Source organism: Podarcis muralis, chromosome 6 (assembly GCF_964188315.1).
Source record: "Podarcis muralis chromosome 6, rPodMur119.hap1.1, whole genome shotgun sequence".
Taxonomy (NCBI): Eukaryota; Metazoa; Chordata; class Lepidosauria; order Squamata; family Lacertidae; genus Podarcis; species Podarcis muralis.
In genome coordinates, this window is record NC_135660.1 from 64,229,139 (window position 1) to 64,249,173 (window position 20,035).

At 43.3% G+C, this 20,035-nt stretch overlaps 1 protein-coding gene across 6 annotated transcripts in view; it reads left to right on the forward strand.

The window, feature by feature from the left end:
• Positions 1-1,286: 1,286 nt before the first annotated feature.
• PANK1 (pantothenate kinase 1) overlaps positions 1,287-20,035 on the forward strand; it is a 35,699-nt gene continuing 16,950 nt past the window's right edge. The window contains exon 1 of one of the 6 annotated variants that reach the window (XM_077930464.1): positions 1,287-1,826. In XM_077930464.1, the coding sequence (XP_077786590.1) occupies positions 1,586-1,826 (241 nt within the window). In that variant the 5' untranslated portion in view covers positions 1,287-1,585. The other 5 variants (XM_028729725.2, XM_028729727.2, XM_077930466.1 and 2 more) reach the window with 5 other exon arrangements.

The window sequence follows — 20,035 nt, forward strand, 5'->3', positions numbered from 1 at the left end:
CACAGGATTGGTGAAAGGGATAAAAATCAATCATTATGGGGAAATACAATTTGCAAATTACAACTGTGTCAAGCACGCACCAAGATAAAACAAGGGAGGATGTCCCCATCTGACACCCTTTTCCCTTTAGGTGCATCCATTTATTCTCTTTGTAAACTGTTTTGAGGTATTTACAACCAAATGGTCTTTACATTTTATGAAATAAACACAATCCACAGTGGCAGGAAAAGGACATGAAAGAGACCAAGAGATGAGGGTGATAAAACCTGCACCAAGTAAAACTTCAGGACTGTGGCTAAAGATACCAAACAGATACAGTGGTACCTCGGGTTAAGTACTTAATTCGTTCCAGAGGTCCGTTCTTAACCTGAAACTGTTCTTAACCTGAAGCACCACTTTAGCTAATGGGGCCTCCCGCTGCCGCCGGAGCACGATTTCTGTTCTTATCCTGAAGCAAAGTTCTTAACCTGAAGCACTATTTCTGGCTTAGTGGAGTGTGTAACCTGAAACATCTGTAACCTGAAGCGTATGTAACCCGAGGTACCACTGTACTGTCAACAAACAAGGCTGGGAATGGGAGGTCTCTTGGGCAAGAGAGAATTTTTGACACCCATCAAGTGGAAATGGCATTTTCTGCAAGTAGGGACAGGTTGATGAGTAGGAAGGATATATTATTTTTAGTTAAGAACAAAAAAATCAAAACGAAACCATGCCTTTCAAACAGCTCGAGGGAGTCAGTAAGCACGCTTGTATAGCGATTCTGCCCCCACTGAGAGACACGGCTGCGTGGAAATTCATTTGAATCGGGGGTTTCCTCAGTCCTAGTCCAACACTCCAAGCAATGCCCAGCAAGGACTTTTTGCTCCCCTTTTACCAGGTTTGTCTTTTCCCCTCAAATGGCCTGCAACTTTTTAGCGTGTGAGTGTTGGTTTTTTTTTGGGGGGGGGGCTTTGAGGAAATTGTGGCTCCCTAGCTGCCGACCAGGGCTCAGCAACCATCCCCATCCCTCCAGCTTAGCCTGCTTCACAGGGTCGTTGTGAGGGGGAAACCCAGGAGCTGCGCCTTCAGCTCTTCAGCAGGAAAGGCCAGAGCTGTCAAGAAGACGCGAGGCGTCCTGGGAACAAAAGGTCGCGGAGGGTTATTTCACCACGTTTTGTCTTCCACGCGAGGGCGAGTTAAGGAGTCCCTTATGTGAGACACGAAGTGCGCGCGCGGAGGAGGGGGAGCGCGCTCGCGCCTCATGCACAGGCAAAAGCCGCGCCCGAGAGGGAGAAGGTGCCTCCTCAGGACACCGCCGCCGCCGCCGCTCCAGCTCTGGAAGGAGCCGGGAACTCTGCAGCTGCCTCCGCCCCTTCTCGCCAGTCCTCCCTCTCTCCTGCGGAGGGCAGGACGCCTGCGCCGGGGAGGGCGGCGCATTCCGGGCGCCAGGGAGCCGCTGTGGGGAGGCATGAGCGAAGGCGGCGGGCGCTGAGAGTCTCCTCCCTGCCTCGCTCGCTCGCGCGCTGCAGGGGAGAGGAGGACAAAGAGGGAGCGGGCGAGGGGCCGCCTCCTCCCCACCGTCGTCGTCGCCGTCGGTGCGGCCGCCATGGGGGAGCGGCTGCGAAGCCAAGCCGGCGTTTCCTCGGCGGCCGCGTCGGCCCCCACCCCCACCTGCTCGCTGCATAATGGGCTGCTGCACAACGGCTTCCACGGGCTGCCCAGCAATGGGGAGGCTCCCGCGCGCTCGCTGCTCTTCCGACAAGACCCACCGGTGCCCAGCCAGGGCTCGCCGACGAAGAAATGCCGGACGCGCCGGAGGATGGACTCGGGCAAGAAAAACAGGCCACGTAAGTGAGGAATGCGGAGAAGGGCCCGCCTCGGGCTGGGGGGCAGCGCGGTTTGCCTTGCAAGTATGCACGCGCGCATGCATCTGTGCACCTCCAGGCAGGCGTGCAGGAGCCCTCTGCATCGCGTGATGCAGCGCAGGCCAGGCTGTTTCAGTCGTGTGGCAAGCAGCCCTGAGTCACCACCATTCGGCCACCTCGGGGCGGGGGGGGGGTGCCTTGTGAATGAGGCGAGGGCGCTTCTTGGCTGCTGGCTTGCTCACGTGTGTGCTGTCAAATGTGATTGCCCGTGACGAAATCCAAGGCTTGAAGAGCAACGATTTGATTGCTTAGCTGGCTGCAGATAATAATCTCATATGCATGCACATATATATGCATATATATATATATATATATATATATATATACACTGTGTGTGTGTGTGTATGTGTATACACACACACACACACACACACACACACACACACACACACACACACAAACACACATACAGTATTTTAAGGCAGGAAGGAGGTAAGATTAGAAAGGCTGATTTGCCCTACTAGCGCGCTCGTTATGCCTTTTTCTGCCTTAAAGGACCCAATCGTTCCTTCTCATTGTTTGGTTTTCTCTCCAAAGAGCTCCTCCTGCGCGCGCGCTCCGCCAGCGGCGTGCGGCAGCCTCCTGCTCGAACGCACAACAATCAGTTCATTAAGTACCGTTTCGCTCCGTCCAATAGGGCCGCACGCCCGGCGATCACACCCACTGATACCACGTAGGCCGGTCCCGCGGCCGACCAATGAGGAGGCCGGGAGGGAGTGGGCTTGCCTCTGTTTCTACACCGCTGAGTGCAAGTCGCTAAAATGAGAGATTTCTCAATTTACAGCCTGCATAAATGTGACCTTGCTAAAGCGGATGCCGATTGTTGGGGGTGTAAAAGACGCGCAGGCTGGGATTGTCAGCCTCCTGGAAGCCGGCTCTCTGTGCCTTTTAGCAGCTCAAAATGAAGCTTATAATTGATGAGAGGCATTGTAAGTAAATGGCACTGACAGTTGAACTTCATTCTCTCTTTGCCTTCCATTAAATTTAGGGAAGCATTTTAAGAAAAGAGGAAGGTTTTGATTAGGTGGCAGAGTTAAACTCCAGTAGGTGAGACTGTTTTGGATGAGTGGGTTTTAGTTGGCTCTTTTTCACCCCTGTGGTTCTATGCAATTTGTTTCCTTTTTTATCTATAATGCAGAAATCTGAGCTCTGTGAGATTCACCTGATCTGCATGCATCTTGGGGCTCATGTATGTGTGTGATCCCCCCCCCCCAAAAAAGTGAATAATCAAGAATAAATAGAAATTCACACCATATTTTGCCCCTAAAGGGGGCCTTGGAAATGACTGTAATGGTGAGATTAATTGCCTGTTCCTAATTTTGTTTACATGGAAGCCAGACCCATTGTTTTGAGTGGGACTTGCTGGTTGGTATGTTTAGGTTTAACATCATTGAGCTGCAGTGTAGACTTGTCATTCTTCTGCTTTTTTGTTTGTTTGTTTTAAGGAAAGCCAAGCACCTCTCTGGATAACTTGCTGAGCCAGAAAATGTGCACTTATACTCCAATTGAAAACACGAGAGTTTATTATTATCTCATTATGTAGCATCATCGATGCATGATGAGAGAGAGCAGGCTAGTATGAGAGATCAGTTCTATAGTTGGGTAAGAGATAGAAATGATAAAGTAAACCTGAGCACATGGGAATCACATATTCACTGGAGCTGAGGTTTAAATCCTGTTTCACACATGGATTTATTTATTATGGCTGACAGCACAAATACAGAAATTGCAGCTCTTCTAAAGATGAGTGTTTTGCCACTGACTATTTTGGTATCAGAATTTCATGAGCTGCTTTGGATAAATATCTTCTGTAAATAATACACAGCCCTACTGTTGGTGATTAAGCCTAAGCATCCCTTCCTTTTAAGGTGGAACATACTCATCTTTAAAAAAGGCAAAATTTCCAAAGATACTGTTCATTCTGATGCAGGTAAGTTAGTAAGACTACATGGAGTCACTCAAGTGCCAATTGACTCTTTTCCCTCCTCTGGAGTTGATGGGTCTGTGTCAGTGCCATTTTTCCCTATTTCATTTCCTACAGTAATTTAAAAAATAGGAAAAATATGCCCTAGTATCTGGAATACTGTCTGCAGGTTTACAGAGCTGGCCTACTACATCCTCCCCCTCCCAATTTTGTTTACTATGGGTTGCATCTGACTAAAGTCATGCTCAGAGTAGATCTATTAAAATAAACATGCTTATGTTAGTCATTGTTAACTTCAATCCATTGATTCCAGTGGGTTTACCTTGAGTATGAGTTAGTCAGATAGCACCCTGAAGGTGTATATGTCTTTCTATATATCAAGCAAAACTAAAAAAAAGTTTTGCACTGTGCATTTGGTCATTTGATTTCTGTAGATTGTACATGTAATCTTCAAACAAGGCTTGAGTAAGCAAAAGTGAAAGGAAACTTTCTAATTCCCTTTTGTTCAGTTGTTGTTAATGTCATGTTTAAACATTGTGTTTAAGAAAAATAGTCCAAGACAGTGTTGCATTTCATCTTCAACAAATGCAAAGCGGGATGTTTTTATTTCTCTGTCTTCCTGATTTTCATGTATATATGTGGGGTATATTGTCCTGGGCAAGATAAAGCTACTGACAAATTTAATAAATGAAATAAATATTAGGCCAGTACATTTGTGCTGATAATGTTAGTTCCAGTATATACTCAAATGCAATGTTTGTTTGTTTTTTTAAAAAAAATATTTGCAAAACAGGTTGCAACTTCTGTTGTTTTACACAGACCTTAAAGATACAATAACATATTATTTTAATACTTTTTTTCTGAAGAGAATGGGCAAAAATAATGTAAAATGACAGTACAGAATTTTTACACTGAGATACATTTGGGCCAGCTCGGGAAAAAAGCTCTGGGTGATTCTCCCCAGCCCTCATTAATGAACTAAAACAGAGAGCTGGCACAGAACAGATCTGAGTAGAACATAACAATGAAAAATCCAGTCTTACTGGTTTAATGTGATTATTCAACATTGGCCTGCAAAGGTGCTTGTTAGCTATGTATGTTAAAGGGTGCAATGAAAATTGCACCAGCGGATTTGTGGGAAGGGAACTTGCTAATGAAAAGGTCTTGGTAACACATGCCTCCGACCACTAATTTCTTGCATGGCACAAAACATTATTATTTTTTCAGTGTCAAAGAAAAAAAAAATCAGTCCAGTTATAATTTCAGAGCTATATAGGCATTAAATGTACTCTAGCTGAGATCTCTCTTTTTTTTGGTAGCAAGGAGCATGGAAATCCAGACCTGTGGAGAAAGAAGGTTACTTGAAATAAATGGAGCTCATGTTGTGTTATGTTGAAACTCTAGTTGGATTCAACAGATATATTCCATTGCATTGTGATGGAACCTTCATTACTGGTCTCAAGATGGAAATTGTAGTGATCTCACGCTGGGTAGCCAGGTGATGTCTATGGGTTGCATCTGTTTAGAGCAGGGGTTGTCAACCTGGTCCCTACCACCCACTAGTGGTAGGATTCTAGGTGGGTGGTAGGGGGTTCTATGGCACAAGCTGCATTCTTCCATCAAGCACTGGTGGGTGGTAAGGAAATTTTTACCATCAAGAAAGATCCATTAGTGGGCGGTAGGTATAAAAAGGTTGACAAACCCTGGTTTAGAGCGTTTATTTTGTTCAACCTGCTTGTGGTTCAGGGTTCCCTTGTGCAGCAGCTTCTTAGAGAGTGCTCACAGTTCTTCAGTGCATGCCATGGGGTCAGGCATGCATCCCAGTTCTGGAGAAAGAACTCTGAGCTGCCTAGCTTCCTTGCAGAGACTGGTCATAGCCACCTCCTTGGGCAGAGGGAAAAACAAGAGAAAGAGTTATCCAATAGCAGCAGTGGCAGGTGGTACTGTTGTAGTTCGTTTAGCTTTCTTCTCAAAACTATAACTTCTCAAAAGTGTTTTTTTTTTAATCAGACGTTCCCTGGATGAGCTGAGCTCTTCCAGCTTGCATGTGCCCAAGGTTCATTGCACAAAGTACCTTGAAGGGTGGGGAATATAGAGAGATGCAGATTTGAGTCCAGTGCTTTGAATCAGGGCAGGGCTGACCAGCTCCTTATGCATACGAATAGGCCCATATCTGTTTGTGTATAGAATTGTCCTTGAGTCTATATTTCCCCCTGTCTGCCAGAAAGCACTTTTTCCGGAGTGGCAGTATGCAACTGCTTTTCATGCTTTGTGTACCTTGGCTACCAAAACAAACTCTTAAAAAAAAAAAGCCTGTACAGAAACTGGCTGCAAACCAATGCAAATGAAGTAGCCTTATCTGAGGATTCAAGACTTAATGCTTTTGAATGTTCCCTTTCATGCCCCAGGATTATAACTTAGTTGAGTAGTGCTAGTCAAATAAATACTGCACGTATTTCCATTCTCTGTGCCCTCCTCACAAAAAACAAACAAAAAAACAAAACCCCACAACAAAAAACAAGAGGGTTTTTCATTGGTGGTGGTGGTGATAATGGTGTTATTACCTATAAAATGCTCAGAAATTCTGCATCTCTGCGGAGAGCAGAGTTGACCGTAAGACTTTCCAGTGCTTTGAACTTATTTCAGTATGCTGGCAATCATTTGTAAAACCCTAAATAGCCTGGGTCCTGCACACCCAGAAGACTGCCCTCACTCTTATATTTTATTTTGATATTAATGATTCTCTTAAATATTCAATCCAGTCCATAGGCTTCCCTTCAACTTTGAAACTATCTTTTTTCTAGAGGCTTGACTAAAACTACTGATGGGACGGAGAATGGGGGGTGGGGAGGGAAATGGCATTTTGTCGCCTAGCCCAAGCCCTCAGAACCCTGATCACATTGCATAGGGTTGGACTAGATGACCCTTGGGGTCCCTTCCAATACTACAATCCTGTGATACCATAAATCCAATCAAATAATTCCTCATTCTAGAAAGCACTTTAACAACCCTAAACTGGACAGTGTTAGGTGTTTTTTGTATCAGTGAAGCAGTCTAGGCTTGATTCTAACCTGCATCATGTGTATATGTATGAATGATGCATCTGTATATATATGAGTGATGCAGGACAGATTAAACATCACCATAATCATCATCATCATAATTTATTATTTATACCCCGCCCATCTGGCTGGGCTTCCCCAGCCACTCTGGGCGGCTTCCAACAAAATACAGTAATGCATCAAACATTAAAAGCTTCTCCAAACATGGCTGCCTTTAGATGTCTTCTAAAAGTCTGGTAGTTGTTGTTCTCTTTGACATCTGGTGGGAGGGCGTTCCACAGGGCAGGTGCCACTACCAAGAAGGCCCTCTGCCTGGTTCCCTGTAACTTGGCTTCTCGCAGTGAGGGAACCACCAGAAGGCCCTTGGCGCTGGACCTCAGTGTCCAGGTAGAACGATAGGGGTGGAGACGCTCCTTCAGATATACTGGACCGAGGCCATTTAGGGCTTTAAAGGTCAGCACCAACACTTTGAATTGTGCTCATGAAAACACAAACCCAATGGTGTTCAGCAGAGTTCTTGTGTTCTGCTGCAAGTCACCAAAACTGAAGAAATCAAGAGAACTACCTTATTGGTGGTTACTGTTATTATTTATTACCCACCTTGAGGTTAGGCGTGTCCTAAGTACTTGTTAGGCAAGTGATTACATCAGGACTGGAGGGGGAAGCTGTGTCATCCCTCACAACCATGTACTTATTGTTATTACTATTACCCCATTTCTTACCTGCCTTTCACCATAAGACCCCAGAGCAAGTTACAGCAATTTAAAACTATAATATTAAAAACAGCTTAAAACAGATTGCAGTCGCAGGAATAGGGTGAGAGGTGCAGTCTTCCACTTCTGACTTCCTACACTTCTTGACTGCATGGTAGATGACTTGCAATGTGTTGCAATAACAAATGACCTGGTGTGATCTTACCGTGTGCAGGCTGAACATTAAAGTAATGTGTGATGTGCAGCAGCCTTTGCTTTGTGGTTTGATTCATGTCTGCATGTAAAGATCTAAAAAATAATAATATATGAATGAATATGTAAGCATGCATTTTCTGGGGCGATAACCTTGTTGCTATGCGCAGGGTTTTCTAGAAAGGGAGAAAAAGTCATGAACTTCGTACATAAAGATCTCACCCTTGTAGGCCATCTAGATAATTGCAGAACTACCCATTTCTTGCTCTATAGCCTCAATCAGTAAAGTAGATTAGAATTCCCTACTCTAAATCTAGATAGCACACACAGCTCGACTGTTTCCCCCCTTCCCAATTCTGGACAATTAGTCCAGTTTAAAGTGCACCCGGGAACTGTGTTAAAGGTGCTCTCACAGTATCCACAAATGAACTTTCCCCTAGATTGTCCAGCTGTTAGCAGCCATCAAGTTAAGTGATCCTTGTAATCTTTTAGATACCTCCTGTTTGCTTTAGACCTCCTTCTCATTGAGGTGGCAAACATGGGTCTGAGCTGTACCACTTCAAATAGCACGTGGGGCTCACATGATTGAATTGTCCAGAAAAAAGAACTTCCCTGCACATAGGAAGCTAGATGTCAAGAGAAGGCCTTCTAACCGAGCCTAAGCTTGTGTGTGTGTGTGGGGGGGGATTCCTTTTTTATGTAGGATTCCCCCCCATGGGCATACCATCATACATGCCCCCACCCCCAGAAGTATATGACTCCGAGAACTAAGCCACAGTCATATGCTTTTTCTTTGAATGGTTAAGAGTGCCCAGAGTTGGAAGAGAACTTTGAGATTGTCTAATCCAGGCATGGTCAAACTTGGCCCGCCAGATGTTTTGGGACTGCAACTCCCATCATCCCTAGCTGACAGGACCAGTGGTCAGGGATGATGGGAATTGTAGTCCCAAAACATCTGGAGGGCCAAGTTTGTCCATGCCTGGTCTAATCCAACCCCTGCCTTAATTCAGGATGTGTAATGGAGGATGCAACTATGTTATCCCATTGAGTCTCTGCTAAATACCTCTTGTAAAATGAGAGCCCATCACTGCCCTTGCTCTTCCCCTCAGACCTTAAACCCTCACAACTGGAGGTTTTGAAACTTTTATTGATGAAGTCGGTGTAGCATCCCAACGTGTGTCTACAGGTTGCAAGCAGATAAAACATGACAGAGCACTAAAATACATGTGTAGGCTTACCTGAGATGTTTATCCGATACTTGGCTTGGCCCCTGCACTCTTCCTTTTGAAGAGCAAGGTGCGCACACCTTATTCACATGCTTGATGTCCTGAGCCTCAGGGCTGGGCAAGCAAACAGGAACTCCTCCATAGAGGCTGGGCTAGCATGGCCTGCTCACTCAGGCACCTCTGCGTCCTTGGGAGATGGAGGTTGTGTTGATATAGCTTGCTCATAGTTGGACTTGAACCCAGGCACTGGAGCCACCGCCGCAGCTGGTGGTGTATCACTTGGGGTTTTCGATACCACGGAGGCAGGCTGTTCTTCTGACGGGGCCCTTCCTCTGAAGCCAGATCTCCCAATCCTCTGGGACCTTCCCCTGGGTCTGAATCCTATCATGGTGCCAAGTTATCACCCCTCCCCCAACCCACTAGGATTCCCCCTTGTTCAGCCTCTCCTGGCTCCTTCCACTTACTCTTGTCATCCAGCCACCCTCTTCATGATGACAATCACCTCCTGAGGCATCCTGTTTCATTGTGGATCAACCCTTAGCATTCAGAAGTTTTAGCTGAACTCTGCTGCCTCCTTAATAATTTCCCACCTGTTAGTTCTAGTCTTGCCTTCTGGTGCAGCACAGAACAAGTTCCCCCTTCTACCTGGCAGCTGTTTTCCATTGTCTAACAGGTTAAACATATCCAGCTCCTACTGTTGTTCCTCACATAGGATTTGGTTTTTGGACCCTTTTATATCCTCGTCCTCCTCTTTCAACATTCCACAGTTTTATAAAAGCCTTTCCCAATCGGGGAGGGAACTCTGGCCTGCAGATCTATTTAGGGGTGCCCATTTGGCCATTTCATCCAAGCCCTGCCCACCTGTCTGAGATGGAGGTGGTTAGGATCCAGACTACCAGTTGGAGCCAGTTCCCCACCCCTCCATTAGATATTTTGGACTACAACTCCCACCTGCTCCAGAAAGCACTGGCATGTCAGCTGAGGCTGATGGGAGTTGTAGTTTTTTAAAAAGGCAGGTGGATACTTAGAACTGGGTTGTGCCAATGCAAGTTCCTATAACCTGGTACAACATGAAATAACAACAGTAGTGGACACCTTCTCCCATCTCTCAGGATTTTGTTAAAGTAATGAGATTAGGCAAAGGAATTGCTAACAAGTTCTTCTGAACAGATGAGAAGTAAAAAGAAGCAATCCCAAACAATGCAATGAATAATGTTGGTAAGATAATTTTAGATAATATAAAATATTCAGTGATTTCTTTTAAAAGACAGTTGTACAGTGCTAACATTTTAATTGGATTTGTTAATAATGGGTGTGTGACATTTCAGTGAGAAGTTGCCAAGGGTGCAGGGTGGGGTGTAACTTCTCCAAGGCCGTGGGAATTTCACAGCATTAAAGGCATCTTTTAAATCTTATTTTCAATCCTAAAGGATAGATGCTCTTAAAAACAAAACAAAACCCAACAACAATCCCAAACCCAAGAAAACTAATAATCTTAGGATATTCAGGTGCTATCCACAAGCTGAAACCTGTGACTTGTCATGTTACAATTATTGTAATGAAATAAATATTAACCAGCGTGGTACAGTAAGCATATAGTATTGGCCTGGGGTTCAGTTTCCATTTAGCCACAAAACTCAGCCTAGCCTATGTTTATGATTGTTGCTCCCCTGATTTCCTGCGAGATGGGAGGACAGTAGAAATATAAACGGGATAAAATAATGGTAGTAAGCCAGAATGTCTGGAATCAGAATGGGTTTTATCAGTTTAATGTCTATTATGTATATGAGAGAAGACGTTAAACCCAAATAGATCTATGTACTCTGTTCCCAACGAAACTGTTGCTGGAAGAAATGGAATTGTCTTTCAGAAAGCTTTTGGCCTGTCTTCTTCAATGTGTGCCCCCAAAGGCCTTGCTTGGAGAGTAGGTCAGGATGAGCTAATCCAGTGTGGCAATGGATATATACACATGGCACATGGGAATACATAGCACGTCAGGCGCTGCAACCCTCCAACAGTTTGACTTCACCCCCGAAGGCGCACTCCTCCATCACCTCCAAGACAGATGGATGCCAACAAGCAATTAACATAACTGCAATACCACTGGCCAGTGTCTTGTTTGTGTACTATAATTTCTCTGCTGCCCTCATGTGGATTTTAAAGCTTGCGTGCCCTTGATAGGTCAGTCATATGATTTCCTCTCTGCAGTTCAAATTCCTTTGTGTTGGATTAATGGCTTGCAAGTAGTGTAGGAATTAATACGACTCCTAACACCGGGGGCCTGCAAGTTGTTTGTGCTGACACCGGCAAGCAAACTGAAATGTGCTTTAGGTGATAGATGGTGAAAGAGAAAAGTCAAAATCCTTTTCTCTGTTTGTCTTCCCCCAAATGGAAGAGAAGAGGCAGCTACTCTTTACACAGAACACAAGCCCCCTGTCAAGAACAGACTGAGTAAACTCTCAGGATCTCTTTGCTTGCTCTTAAAAATTGAGACTAGTGGAAACCCAGGTCAAAATACACTTGCGTTTCTGTTTGTAGCAAGATGTATGTACTTCCCAACAATGGGACAATCCCTCTTCCTCTTTTGCAAAGGGAAGAGGAAGTGCAAGACACTGAAATGGTGCAGGTGGGTAGCTTGTGGCATCTCCAAGAAGGGTCCCCTGGAGAGTCACTGCCTGTCAGTGTAGACAATACTGAGCTGCATGGATCAATGGTCTGACTCAAATAAGGCATCTTCCTGTGTTCAGACATGTTCCATTTGCGCAGCTTATGCATGAGGTCAGGTCATTGTAGCCATAAGCTATGATCCAGAGAGGGAGAGCGCGCCTACTGTGTCTGCACAGGCTGTAGCTTGATGCAAAGTTTGCATTGGCACAACTGGATGTCATTTATTTACACTGTTCATTTTCCTCCCCTCTTGCGTGTCTCAGTAAACAGAAGCTGTGTTTTGAAATTTCCCTGAATTTAAAGTTCACCGTACAGGAATGGTGGAGTAGCACTGAAGTGCAGGTGTAGACTGTGCCAGGCTCCAGGTGGTAAGGACAGGCCTTCCAATCAATGGTGGCCATGGATTTGTATAGATTCAAGTATAGCTTTAAGCTTTCTCATCAGTAGATGAGACTAACTTATGCTGGCTCTGCATTTTCATTTTGGTGAACACCTGTTGCCAGAGGAACTCTTTCGCTGTGGTGCAAATGGGCAAGTTCCTTTAATTTGCCATCCACAAATAATTAAGTCGATAGAGCGAGTGTGAATTTACCTGTAATTAGAGTTCTTGGTTGCTTAAAAACCAGGATTTGTGTAAGTCTGTAATGGGATTAGTGTTATGAGCTTCAGTGCACCATAGTGCAATACGATGTGAGCTTTTGCAGCGTTTAATCTAGATAATCTAAAATATTATCCTGTTGGCGCTGGCCGCAAGCCTTCTGGAGTTTTATGAAAATGACATTGTAAGTAACAACTCCCCCGCCCCCCAAAGAAGTTACCAGCCTGTTGGGGACTGACTGAAAAAATGCATTTGTATGCTGGGTGCTGGAGAGAGGGCAGCTCATTCTGCTTCTATCCTGTGTGTGGAGATGTTACTTGCCTGGGTGACGCACTTGTTTGGGTATAATTTCATGCACCTGCCTGCTTCCAGTCCTTGGTTGCCGATGGGTACCAGGCTAGTACTTAAATACAAGGGTGTCTTTAAAAGTAAGATCTTTGATGTTGCACCAGGTAACTGCAGAAACATATACTGACAGTATTCCCTGGTGGTTTGTAGATTAGTCTCCTATCGGGCAGACTTTGGCATGCACTGTGCTGGGGTGCTTTCCCCCCAGATACAACAACTTTAACAACAGAGTACATTTTAGTGTGTGAGAGAGCAGGGAGTTAGTTTTGTGTAAATGGTGTAGAACTTCAAATATTACTTGTTGCTGCAGCCAGGTCAAGCTATGAGGCATCATTCTTTCATTCTTTCGCTGGTCAGTAGTACACGTCCTTTGTGAGCGGATATTAGTTGTGCACTGGCTTTGGGTGGAGGAAATCTGGTGTTATCAGGGGGTAGGCAATAATGGAAAGTCAAGTATGTGTATTCCTAACATTATGAACAACCTGTCGTTGGAAGCTACTAAACAAACACACCTTGATGTGTGTGTTAAGAGATCATAGCGCAGATTCTGTTCAACACAAATATGGCTTAATCTTCAGCCTTTATGTGGTACAGCTGAAGTCGTCGTCATTTTTTAAAAAATAACGGGGATCAATATTTAGAGTGTGAAATAATCTGGCTCCTGTTTTTGCTTGTTTGTAGAAATGCCAGTCAGAAGCTGATTACTTGGAAATGGGATCACTATGATGGCAAATTTTCTTTATGGTATTTGAAGTGCAATAATTAAATTTTGGGATATATTACCCGGTAAATAAGAGAACATTTCTGCCAGCATGGCTTCTCTGTCATGCAAGTTTGTCATCTTAGGTTGACAAATCCATCTGGTGAGGGTGTAACTATGATTTTGTGTTGCAATGGGAGAGAAGGCTTTGCAGAAACCTCCCATTAGTTGACAGATTCTTTTGTGTATTACACTAGTAGAATTGAAAAGGAAATCTGTATGGCAGAGGTTTTCAACCTTTTTGAATCCATGGCTTCCTTGGCCAACTACAGTCTTTCTGCGGCACCCCCGTGGGGCTTAGGAGCCCTGTTATGTCACCCCTTGCCTGCAGAGCTGGCAGCCTCTCACCCTTTTTCAAACACCCTACCTTGTGGAGGGTTCCCTCAGTCTCCTCTCCTTTCTCCTTGGGAGTCCTCTGGGCAGCTGCTGCTGCTGCTGTCACTGGTCTCTGAGCTGCCCCCACCCCAAAGAAGAGGTTCCTCCCAAAGGCACCATTTGCCTGCGGAGCTTATAGCCAGGGCTGCTGCAATAAACAGCTGTGCAAGCAGGCACCCCAGGTTGCCACGGTACACTGGTTGAAAACCACTGCTATATGTTAAGCAATTAGACATGCAAAAGGATGAGGTGTTTAGCTTTTTTAACTGAAGTAAAACAGGTTTGGAAACAACAAAAGCTTTTTGTGAACTGTGTGTGTTTGTGGGTGTAGAAGAGCCCTATTTGAAGTTTCCCTCTTAGGTACATAATGTTCTTTATCTCTTAAGGGCTAGAAATTAAAACTTCTATAAAATGGACTTTGAGATGCTGTGGGAATATGAATGAAAGACCTTAAATCCTCAGGGCAACATTACAAACAAGAAGGGAAAACTCACAATAACAATTTGTAATAAGTGTAAGGTTTCATAAAAGGCTGTGGGGAACCATTAACTTGCAATCCTCTGCATGCTTATGTAAGACGAAGCCCCATTAAATTCAGTGGGACTTGCTTCTGAGTACTCATAGGATCAGGTTTTTGGGTTAACATGTATACTATACTAACACTACCTTTCAGTCTCAAGGGTACTATCAGTAAGAGCTTATACATTAGGCTTCTCCTCTAAATTGCCAGAAACGCAGAATGAAAATCCAAAACCAGAAGCTGTGCAGTCTCCAGAAGCTGATTGGACTGAACAACACCCACCGTTTGAATATTATGACAGCAACTATTTGTAGCATGGCTAGTGTTTTGCCTGCTCACCAGTAGGCATTTAGAATCTGAGGGAGCCTTCTAGGAATTTAAAGCACCCTTCCCACTATTATAAAATTGACTATGCCTCTTTCTATGGTCAGCCTTGTCCTAGCAACACAATGGAAATACAGATGAAAATAATTCTTTTAATGAAGGGTTTGGGGAAATGTCTAGGTATCTCTGTTAATTGTATTTGGATTTATTTTATCTGCCTTAGCAGGGGGAGGAGGGGAGGAGGGGGCGGGGAGGACGGGGGAGGGGGGAGGTCGAGAGGGGGAGGAGAGGTCGGAAGGATCAGATGAGGAAGTTGATGAGGCCGTGGTGGGAGCAGGGACGGCAGAGGAGGGGGAGCCCTCTGGTAGCAGAGGCAGCAGAATCTAGTTTGGGACTCCGGTCAGTGAAACCGTAGCAGATAAAGGAAAACAATAACACACAAACTAAATTTTTTATCCTGGAATGTGAATGGTTTGAATGAGAAAGTTAAAAGGAATAAAATCGAGAGAGTATTGAAAAACAAAAATTATGATGTAATCTGCTTCCAGGAAACGCATATCGCGAAAAAACATAAACATATCTTGAAGAACAAAAAATTAGGAGTAGAGTTTATAAATTCGGAGATAAATAAAAAGAAAGGTGTTGTGATATATGTAAAAGAGAAGTGGGATCCCATACAAATTTGTAAAGATGAAGAAGGAAGAGTTTTAGGGGTACAGTTAAATTTCCAGGGGGAAAAAATCAATGTTGTGACGGTATACGCCCCGAATAAAAATAAAGCAGAGTTTTTTGAGAAACTCGAAAGAATCTTACTAGATTTAGAAACGCATAAACTAATCCTGCTTGGGGACCTTAACGGGGTCCCAGTGCCGGAGTTGGATAGGAGCGAAAAGAGAGGGAAGTCAGATAGGGGAAAGCTGCCGAAATCTTTTAAAGACCTGGAGGAGAATCTGGATTTAATCGATGTGTGGAGGTATAAAAATCCTACCTCCAAGCAATTCACTCACTATTCAGAACCTCATCAAAGCTGGGGAAGAATAGACCAAATTTGGGTGACAAGAAATCTTATTTTAAGAGTAAAAAGATGTGAAATCTTACCCAGGACGCTTTCTGATCACTGTGCATTGGTTATGGAAATTAAAGGGGGATCTAAGGGACAATTTAGATGGAGGCTGGATGAAAATCTACTGGATATAGATGATGTGAAAGAAAAGGTCAAAGGCGCCCTGAAGGAGTATTTTGACTGGAATTTGAAGGGGGAACCCACCATAGATACGGTATGGGATGCCAGTAAGTCGGTCATGAGGGGTATCTTAATTCAACAAAATAATTACAGGAGGAAAATGCGAGAACAAAAGAAAGTAGAAATTCTTACAGAATTGAGAAACTTTGAGAGGAAACTGACCACAAATCCAGCAGATGAGGAGGCCATTCGTGCTATAAAGGTGCTGCAGGCCCAGTATTCAGCTATATTAAGCCAAGAATCGGACTGGAGAATCAAATATATGAGGCAGAGGTATTTTGAATCGGCAAATAAAATGGGAAAGCTACTTGCGTGGCAGCTGAGAAAGAGGAAAAAGCAAAATGTGATAAGTAAAATAATAATGGAAGATAATATTATTGAAGATCCAGAGGAAATAGAAAAAGGGTTTGTTCAGTTTTTTGGAAAGTTATATGAGAGAGGGACAGAAGATAGAATAGAAATTGAAAGATACTTGGAGCAGGATAGAGGAAAATATATCTCAGAAGAGGACAGAGCGTGGTTAAACAGGGAAGTTACTGTAAATGAAGTTATTGAGGCCATTAATAGGATGAAAAATGGTAAGGCCCCTGGGCCGGATGGTCTGCCCTCAAAGTATTATAAAATACTAGGAGAACTCCTCGCTCCGGTGCTTAGAGATGTTATTAATAATATCCTCCAGGGAGGGAAAATTCCTGGCTCCTGGAAGAAGGCATATATAACTTTGGTTCCAAAATCAGAAACTGAGAAAACAGATATAAAAAATTTTAGGCCAATCTCTCTGCTTAATAATGATTATAAGATCTTTGCCGATATAATGGCTAGTAGATTGAAGAGGCTATTAATGAAACATATACATAAAGACCAAGCGGGATTTCTTCCTAATCGTTATCAGAAAGACAACGTTCGTCATATATTAAATATTATCGAATATTTAGATACAAGGATAGATGTTCCAGCAGCCCTAATTTTTATAGATGCCGAAAAGGCGTTTGATAACGTTTCCTGGGAATTCCTATCATTATGCTTGGAAAAGGCAGGTATCGAGGGCCCCTATTTGAAAGGCATCAAAGCAATATACTCGGAACAACAGGCTATGCTGATCATAAATAACAACCTGACTAAACCATTTAAGATTGAAAAAGGCACAAGACAGGGTTGCCCTTTGTCCCCCTTGTTATTTATAATGGTCTTGGAAGTCATCGCAAACAGAATAAGAGATGCAGTGAATGTGAAGGGGATTAGAATTGGAAGGAAAGAATTCAAGCTAAAGGCTTATGCAGATGACCTAGTCCTATCCCTGGAAGAACCATTGGACAGTGTTTGCAAGTTGATAGAATTGTTAGAGGAATTCGGCAGACTGTCAGGATTTAGATTAAATAGGAAGAAAACAAAAATTTTAACAAAGAATCTGGCCAATGAAGATAAAACCCAATTGGAACAAAGGACGGGTATTAAAATTGTGAATAAGGTAAAATACTTGGGAATTTGGCTATCACCAAAAAATATAAATTTGGTTGAAGATAATTATGACAAGATTTGGCAAGAAATTAAAAAAGATCTGGATACCTGGCAGAGGCTGAAGCTCTCATGGACGGGGAGGATGGCGGCGATTAAAATGTGTATCCTTCCAAGGTTACTGTTTCTGTTTCAAAATATCCCGATAATCAAGGGCATTACCCGTTTTAGTAACTGGCAAAAAATGTTGACTAAGTTTATCTGGCAGGGGAAGAGAGCCAGGATAAAGTTTAAATATCTGACAGATGCAAGAGAGAGAGGGGGGTTTGCGGTACCGAATTTAAGGCTATATCACGAGGCAGCCTGTTTAAGCTGGTTAAAGGAGTGGGCCACCCTTAGGAATACTGATTTATTGGATCTGGAGGGCTTTGACATTAGGTTCGGGTGGCACGCTTACCTGTGGCAGGAGAAAGGTGAGGTGCATAGAGGGTTTTCAAGCCATATAATTAGAGGTTCACTTTTGGCGGTGTGGAATAGATATAAAAAATTGATTGAAAAAGGGACCCCCTGGTGGCTCTCCCCAGTGGATATCATTAGATTAAAAAAACCAAACATGACGGAGGAAAGATGGACCTATGAGGATCTTCTGATAAAGACAGAAGAAGGTTGGAAGATGAAACCTTATGATGAGTTGAAAGATAAGATAAAAGAATGGCTACTCTTTCACCAGATTAATGCACTGTGGGGTGAGCACAAGAAACAGGGGGTGAGGGATAAAAAATCAAGATATCAGGTGGAAATCCTAGAGAGTAATGATAAACACCTCTCCAAATTATATAAACAACTATTGGAATGGGATACAAGAGAGGACTTGGTGAAGGGTGGGATGGTAAAGTGGGATAGAGACCTAGGATATAATATTGATTACAGTAAATGGCGAACACTTTGGAGGAAGGGTATGAAATTCACAGCGTGTGCAACCCTCAGAGAAAACCTAGAGAAGATGGTGTACCGTTGGTACTTGACTCCAGCAAAGTTAGGAAAGATGTATAAGACTGTCGATAATTGCTGCTGGAGATGTAAAGATAAGATTGGGACTTTTTTCCACATGTGGTGGACTTGTGAGGCTGTAAAGGAATTCTGGGGAAAGATTTATGATGAACTGAAAAAAATCTTAAAATATAACTTCCCCAAAAAACCTGAATTGTTTCTCCTGGGTATGATTGATGAGGAAATAAAAAAACCAGATCGAACCTTCTTCCAATATGCGTCATCTGCAGCCAGGATCTTAATTGCACAAAAATGGAAATCCCCTGATACCCCTGCGATTGGAGAGTGGCAAGTGAAATTATATCAATATATAGAACTAGCGAGATTAACACAGAAAATAAGGCAAAATAACACCATGAAACATAAAGATGAATGGAAGAATTTTTTAATTTATGTTAAGAACAATATTGGTATTAGTAACACAACAGCAGAAGATAGTTAACACCCTCGATGTATAATACAATTGTAAACTCTACTGCAAAGATTATATGATGGTTATGTAATTCCATACCAAGCTGAACGGAAGTCTGCTTTTTCTCGTTTTTTCTTTTTTCTTCTTCTTTCTCTTTTTTTTCCCCCCCTTCTTTTTATTCCAATTTGGAATAAAATAGGAATTTCTGTAATTCGTTTTCTTCTTCTTTCTTTTCTTCTTTTTGTTTCTTTTACCTTTTTAATTGTGTGTATATATGTATCTGATATATGATGTGTAACGTGTAACTTTTTTCTAATAAAAAAAAAAAAAGGAAATACAGATGAAAATAATTCTTTTAATGAAGGGTTTGGGGAAATGTCTAGGTATCTCTGTTAATTGTATTTGGATTTATTTTATCTGCCTTAGCTCAAGACTGCAAGGTTGATTCCGGTACATCTTTATCTCTTTTTATCTACACAACAGGTTAGATTTATCCAAGAGTGGGTGACATGTCCAGAAAAAGTATAGGAATGGGAGATGGTGGGGAATAGAAATACCTTGGCTACAGCACCGGCTGGGTTTGTTTCTCTTTGAGATTTCTTCATCCTTTGATTTGTAATTAATTGTGTAAACCAAATATATTTAGGTTTTTTAGGCTGCCCATTTGGAGGTTTCAGAGAGAGCGCTGTTGGTTCTTAAGCCCTCCATAATGGCTAGCTAAAAATTAAACTTGAGAATGTTAGTCCACTCCCGCCCCCCCCAAAAAAAACAGTCACTGGAAGAAGGGACAACATTCTGCTTTTTTCTTCAAATTTGTGCAGAATGGTTGCATTTTTCACTCACTTGTTGCCCCAACTGCTTTGCTATTCCAGACTGAGTTAAATGAGGCCTTGTTTGCCACATGGAAAGCACATCCCTGTGTCAGTACAGTGGTACCTCGGGTTACATACGCTTCAGGTTACATACGCTTCAGGTTACAGACTCCGCTAACCCAGAAATAGTACCTTGGGTTAAGAGCTTTGCTTCAGGATGAGAACAGAAATTGTGTTCCGGCGGTGCGGCGGCAGCGGGAGGCCCCATTAGCTAAAGTGGTGCTTCAGGTTAAGAACAGTTTCAGGTTAAGAAGGACCTCCGGAACGAATTAAGTACTTAACCCGAGGTACCACTGTAGTCCATGCCTTGCAGCAGCAGTATCACTTAAAGGGCTCTTAATGCCGCCCCCCCCCCGCCTTATCTGGTGCCTGTAGTACCTGCATGCCAAT